Source organism: Centruroides sculpturatus, unplaced genomic scaffold (assembly GCF_000671375.1).
Source record: "Centruroides sculpturatus isolate CEXI.00-Female unplaced genomic scaffold, Cexi_2.0 scaffold48, whole genome shotgun sequence".
NCBI classification, from domain to species: domain Eukaryota; kingdom Metazoa; phylum Arthropoda; class Arachnida; order Scorpiones; family Buthidae; genus Centruroides; species Centruroides sculpturatus.
The window spans coordinates 319288-326483 of record NW_019384294.1 but is presented as its reverse complement, the minus strand read 5'-3'; the positions used below and the strand labels follow the sequence as shown (position 1 = coordinate 326483).

Here is a 7196-nt window from a genome sequence, read left to right as displayed (position 1 = left end):
GTGACGATGTCACTTAAATTAGTATAAATTAATTAATTATATTTAAAAAAGATAGATGCTAACTGCAAGTAAAAAAACAAAAAATAATCACGAATTACTTAATCAAATATTTATTATTATTTTTTCTGACAAAAATGAGATAATTTAAATGAATTTATTTCTTAGTTTTTCGATTAAGAAAATAATAAACATTTAAAAAATTATGTGTTTATACATCAAAAATATGCATATGTTTAATATATTTCCCCCCTCTCTTTTCTCTTGTTCAAATAATACATTTTGTAACAAATCTAATACTTTAATTCAAGCAAACAGAGATAACAAAAGTAAAATTGCTGAAAGAAGAAAAAATAAAAATAAATAAAAATAAAAAAAAGGAAATCTCAAGAAACATACAGCTTCAATCTTTTCTGTTAAAAGCAGTCAGGATAACGGTGTAATTTAAAAGTAAGATATCTTTGTTTCTGCAAACAAACTGCTTCATTTCTTACAACTTCTGCCAAAAATAAGCATAGGAAAACTTCTATTTTGTTTTCTTCTTATACGGTAGACATTGCCACTTTAATGGTTTTTTGAATATCGGTTGTACAGAATTTGGTTTTATAAATACTTTCTAGATATTCTGGAGGACCTATCCTTTTTTTTTTCTTTCTTTCTTTCTTACTATCGTTATATTACATACATACAATATATAAACCCTATTAATTTTTCTTTTATAAATTTCAATCTGTAAAATTTTCTTTAGGGAATAATCCCATCTGGATGAATTACATCTCAAAATCAAACTTTTTTTTTTCTTGAATTATTCATTTTTCAGACATGATTAATAACCACCAACCGAATAGATGAACGTCTAATATCTTATGAATAAAATAAATTGTTTATATTTTTTTTCCTTTCTTGGATTTAAAAAAAATGACAAAGATGTATAGTTCACGTAGATAAAAAAAAAGAGAAATGGGAAAAATAGTAATTTTAGAAAAGAAAAATAGGTGCATACATATAAATGTATGAGTTTGTGCTGTAGAATTAACACTCGATAGCGAAATGATCAAAGTTTGAATGCATTTTAATTTATTAAAATTAATGATTTCGAACTAAAAGTAAAGATAAACATAAAGATTTCTAAAGCAAACCATAAAAGATACTCTAGAGATTCGTGAGTTCTACGTCTTAATGTTAATGTATCCTGAAAGGCCACTTCATTATTTACGCTAGTTCGAGGAACCGATGTATTAATAAACACGTGGATAACATCAACAAATACACTTGGATTAATTAATAGGATTACAATCCGATTAAGCATACCAAACGTTTCCAATATTACGCAGATTGTGCCAAACAACAGACTGCTCAATGTAATCCCAAATGGTAGAGAAGTCACAAGAGGATATAATAGTTGAACTATTCACAATTACCACAAAGTGTGATTTCAGTAATACCTTAGATATTGCCTAACACCACGTAATAATGCAAGGAACAACTATCGCTTTAGAGAAAATTGTAATTTTGTCAAACCGCTGATAATCGCAAGAATTAAAGTAAAGTAATGTTAGAATTATTCGCCCATTATTTAAATTATCTTCTTTCCTTCCTTTATTTTAATGATAAGATTAATCCTATTTGTAACAATGAGTGCTATTTCATATAGTTTATACAATTATTTAATTTTTATTTTTGCAAGTTTAATTATTTATATCGCGTAAATAAGTGCAAGTTTTACAACTTTAACCATTAAAATAATAACAAAGAATTATTTTTAAAGTATTTATATAATGTTTTATGTAAATTTTAAAGGTTTGTGAAGAAATATGAAGGAAAAGTTTGTATATGATAGGTAAAAAATTCATAAAAATTCATTAGAAACTGTAAAAAGAAAATAATCGTCTAGACTTAAATCTTCTTAAAATTACTAAAAATAACGATGTAGTAAATATAGTATATACAGTAATTCTATCCTACACTTACAATTTACTTGTACTAAGATGCGTTTGCTGACTGTTGGTGGCACACCATTCCTTGCTATACATAAATATGCTCCCATGTCTTCTCTAGTAACTTGGCTGATATTTAAATATTCGCCTTCTACTTTAGGAGCTAAAAAGAACATATGTCGAGTTAACAATGTAAATGAATGGAATACAGACTGTACAGTATGTTATTATGCAAATTAGTTTGTAAATGATGGCATTTTAAAATTTAAATGAACCTTTTCAACAAAGAATTTCTTCTTATTCTTCTTTTTTCTTAATAAAGAAAAAAGTAAGAAAAAAAATATCTAAATATTTTTAATTATAAAAATCCTTATATTTTTTAAGCAATAAATATATTTTTAATATATATTATAAACAAAAATTAATAAAACGGTAATTGACAAATTAATTTCTATTACGTAACAGAATTAATTTAAATTATCTTTTACGTAGTAGCTTACGTAATAATTAAGTAGTGTGTTGTGTTAAGTAAGCATAATACGTAATAATATATAAATATTTTACTTAGAAATGACTTTAAATTTCTAATCTTATGATAATTAACTTTTATATAATGTAAGCAAAGGTACACGTATATTAATTTTACTTATTGTCGAGTTGAATAAAGTTATTTAAACTATTAACTCGTCATTAAACCCTGTTGTAAGAAAGAGAATTATAAATCGATCCAATGGGATAGCAGACAAGTTAATGAAATTATTAAATGATATTTCAGCACTTTAAAAGCCTCTTGTTTACACAAACAGGTACCAATGAAAGTTTGCGAGTAATCAGTTTAAATTGTCTAACCAATTAATATCTTGCCAGATTATTAAATTAGATAATTTCGGTTTCGGATGGGTCAACATACGTTTATGATTTATAATTAAATGAATTTTATAATAGAAATTAACGTAGGAAGAAAAATAATAATAAGTGTATAATAACACCAATTATAATAATTGAAATGTAAATATATTATTTACCTGAGTACCTCCTCCCCCCATAAGAACCTAAATTGATATCTTTTCCGTCTTCTCTTCTCCACGAAATATTTGGAACAGGATACCCTGATGCTCTGCATCTTAAACTGACTTTCGATCTCTCTTCTACTACGATATCTGAACTTGTACCGTCTTCCACAACAGAAGGTGGTACTACAGGTATAAATAATATAAGAAGTTAGTGTAAAAAATCATAAAAATATTAATTTTTAAATAATTTCCAACTGTTTTTTCTTTTACAAACTTTCAACTTTTGCATTTATATATTTATTATTATTTAATTTTGTATACGTTCTTTACGTCTTCACTCAATGTAGTCTTTAATAATAAACTATGTTTCATTAATTGATAGTCTTGATTTATAGTTATTGGCCTGCAATTTGAAAAAAAAAATGTTGTAGACCTGTACAGTACTGTACATTCCTACTGTCTGTCTGTCCTTCCTTAATCTCGAGAACGGTGACCGGCATGACTCTGTTGTTATCAGGAAAAGTATGATATACAGGGGTAAGACACTACTAATTTGAAATCGAGAGCATATATTTTAAATTAAATAAATTAAAAATATGATTAAAACCAACAGTCCGGCATTGTGACGATGTCACTAAATAATTTCTCGTAAACCTATTTATTTTTCTTTTATATTTAATTATATTTATGTATATTTAATAATATATATATTTAAATTTCTTTCTTTTTTCTATTTGTAAATGTACTTTAATTATATTTATATTATTTTAAATTTAATATTTATATTTTCTTACTGCGATATTATCAGTATATTTGATGTCTGTTTAAGTCGTTATTTCCTTAATAAATTAAGAACCGATAAAGTTTAAGTGTGTTATTATTTAATTATAAAATTTGGAAACAGAATTATTATTAAAAAAACTAAAGATTTATAATTTTGAATTTTGAATTTTTAAGAAAATTTAAACCATTTAAAAATTACGAATGTAAAGAGTTAAATTATTTTCTGAATAATTAAAAATATAATTTTTTATTGTAAATGTATAAATACTTTAACTGAAATAAACTTTTTATAATAAATAAATTTCAATTATTAAAATTATTCAAGTTGGCAGGCAAATTCGCAAGGCGTTTTAAAAATTGTAAACAGTTAAATATGTAAGGAAATAATTTAAAGTATTATAAAATTAAATAATTTAACAACATTTTACCAAATCTTTTATAAATTTCTTCGTTTATATAACAAACAAATTCTCTTAAGGCCTTTACAGAATAAATTTTAAAAAAATATTTACTAATACTATGTAAAGACGATAAACTAAATTAAATAATTTATAAATAAAACTTATAAATTTAAGTAAAATTTAATATATAAAAGAGCTAATAAATTGCGATCTTTATTTCTATTCTCTTTCCTTCATAGAAAAGTTAATGAACACTTTAGATTATTTGAATCTTTAACATACGTATCACGTTTAGTAAACAAAGAAAAATCTTCAATAGATGTTCTTAAACTTTCTATAATTATAAAAAACAAAAAATTTCACCTCTTGGTTTTCTATTGAATTTTTTATACGAAACTACACGCACGGGTAACACGTTGAAATTCCACGCAGTATCAAATAGCATCCCCAGTTTAGATTGTTCTCTAGCAAAAGAATGCAGTAACGAAAAAGAACTTGATAAATTGCTTACAGTAGACTGACCATACATACTCACAACAACAGGTCATGGTCTTACTCTTGTAAAGGTCTACAAGGGGGATATACAATTTGTAAAGTTTAAACTCGTATTCTGTTGCTTATAATATCCTCTAGAGAAACGGAAGTTAGTAAATCGTTTTATTGTGCGAAAACTGTGGTTAATTAAGTGTCAAAACTATGCAAATTTTGTAGATTAATGTACTGACATGCGAGTTGATTCGGTAGAAAATGTTCACTTGGTCACAATCAAGGTATTTGGGATGTGACAAAGATTCATATATTCAAAACTCTGCTTTTAGAATTTAAAGTTCTATTAACATTTCTAGATAATATGAGGCTCATTAATGTACGTTTATTTTCATTATGTATTCAATCTCAATGTTCATTCCTGCATTTATTCAAGAGGATAAGTATCGAATTATGTATTGATGATGAATAAAATGTACTAGAAGACGGCCGTAATTATAATCTGTATGTAATTATTTATAAAATTATCGGAAGATTTTTAATATATTCGAAATGATGGAATGCATGAATGAGAAATGAGATGAATTCAATATTTAAATAAATAGTAAGAAAAAAATTGATTACTCTATTTATCTTTTCTTTTTCGTGTGTGTAACAAATGCCTCTTCTTCTTGAAGTGTTAATTGATGAATTTCTTTAAGAGAAATCGCTCTGGAAACGAAATATTGCACAGTTGTATGTTGATTTAATATTGTTAATTCCATTCTTTTATCTCATGCCTCATAAAGCATGAATGATGAAAGACGTTTTGTAAATCAACAGAATGGAAAAATTATTAAACGACGTTTAATAACAATGATAAATATATTAAATATATTCAGATTTATTATTGTTTTAAACGTTATTACTTTTAATCAATGTAGAAAAGTTTTACTTTTTTCATATTTTATCGTCGAATTTATGCAATTTATTTTCTAACGTCGCATCCTCTAGAACGAAGCAATATTCCTTGTACAATTATGCGTATGTTTTATGTAAATTCTGTTTATGATTTACTCATATAATGGAAGAAATGATGAAAAAATTTATTGCCGTCGCCTATAGCACGTATATTAAACTTATAAATAAACTATAAAGGCCTTTAAAACTATTCGTTTTCTGCATAAATATATATATTTAACCCTCTTTATAATAAATCATATAGTTAAAAGAATATGCATAAATAATTAAAATTTAAATAGATTTATGTTAATGCAAATAAATAAAAATTTTTAGCAAGCCTCGTAGACTGAAAAAATAATAATATATTTACATTTTATTAACGTTTCCAATTAGGAATTTTATATCGTTATTTAAATGATAAAGATATATAAATTATGCTTATTAACAATCGTTAAATTAATTGAATAAAGCATATAATATGTAGTAAAAAATAACATAAAGATAACTTATATTTTCCTAAATTTTGACATGAATTTAACTTTTTACTGTTTGTAAACATAAGCAATACATTTGTAGTACAACTGAGGTTCATGTTACTATTCAAATTGATTTGAAAGAACAAAATAAAAAAATTCTTTCCTTCTCTAACTTGACATATAAAACGCATTTTTATGATCCTGTTTTTTTAATTTTCATTCCCTACTGTTTTTTTTAAAAAATACATATAAATATATATATTTTTTATATACTTGTTACGTCCCGTCTCGAAGCAAATCTTGTTACTTTATGTACAACATATACAACACATTGTACGAAGTGATTGAATTTCTAATTTGACAAGTCGACTGTGTCTACATACTCAAGTTGACTTCTTTTGTCGAACGTATAAAAGTGGCATATTTCTGAGAAAGTTAAACTGACAGCACAGCCTCCCTTTTCATGTTTGTTCTCTTTGTTATTGTCGTGTGCAAACCGATTGAATGAAAAAAAAAGATACGACAGAATGTAAGATGTCTTATGTGAGAGACGTTTCATCAACAGAATACAATTTACTTACCCATAACTTCTAAGTATCCCAATTGGCTAACCATGGGTTCTGTATTAATTTGACACATGTACGAGCCTTGATCTTCGATTCGGACCTCTTTTATATGTAAGTACCATTGTCTGTGGTTGTTATTGCTTACACGAATACGTGAATCTCTAGTGATTACGTGTGTGTGAATTGATAAGAGAGTTTGTGTATCCATCTTTATCCATGCTACCTACAGAAAAAAAANGTAGAACATTAGGAGATGTATTTACTGAAATATTTTTGGCCCAGGGTTAGTGAAAAAACACTTATTGGCTTAAACAAAGTCAACCCACTTAAAAGAAAGCAAATTGGAGCTTAGAATTTACAATCTACATACTATCCACTTACCACTAATTGCTTTACATTGGTAGGGGATGGTCTTTCCTGAAATATTTATGGCTGCGGCGTAGAGACAAAACATTTATTAGTTGAGACAGTTAAAAGACACATACAAGAAAGTGAGTCAGAGCTTAGATAGCAACAGACTTGTTTACAGTTTGTACAAAATGCTTCTAAAGTTGATGTTTTTTTAATTAAAATTCCTGAATATTAATACTTTTTT

At 25.8% G+C, this 7196-nt stretch overlaps 1 protein-coding gene across 1 annotated transcript in view; it reads right to left on the bottom strand.

Moving 5' to 3' along the window:
* The window catches only part of LOC111619034 (lachesin-like), a 22529-nt gene extending 15711 nt beyond the window's left edge, over positions 1–6818 (bottom strand). Inside the window, exons 1-3 of the mRNA XM_023360709.1 lie at positions 6617–6818; positions 2960–3130; positions 1969–2097 (exon numbers count right to left, since the gene is read on the bottom strand). Of these exons, the coding sequence (XP_023216477.1) occupies positions 1969–2097; positions 2960–3130; positions 6617–6809 (493 nt within the window). The 5' untranslated portion in view covers positions 6810–6818. The remainder of the gene's footprint in view (positions 1–1968; positions 2098–2959; positions 3131–6616) is intronic.
* Positions 6819–7196: the final 378 nt, after the last annotated feature.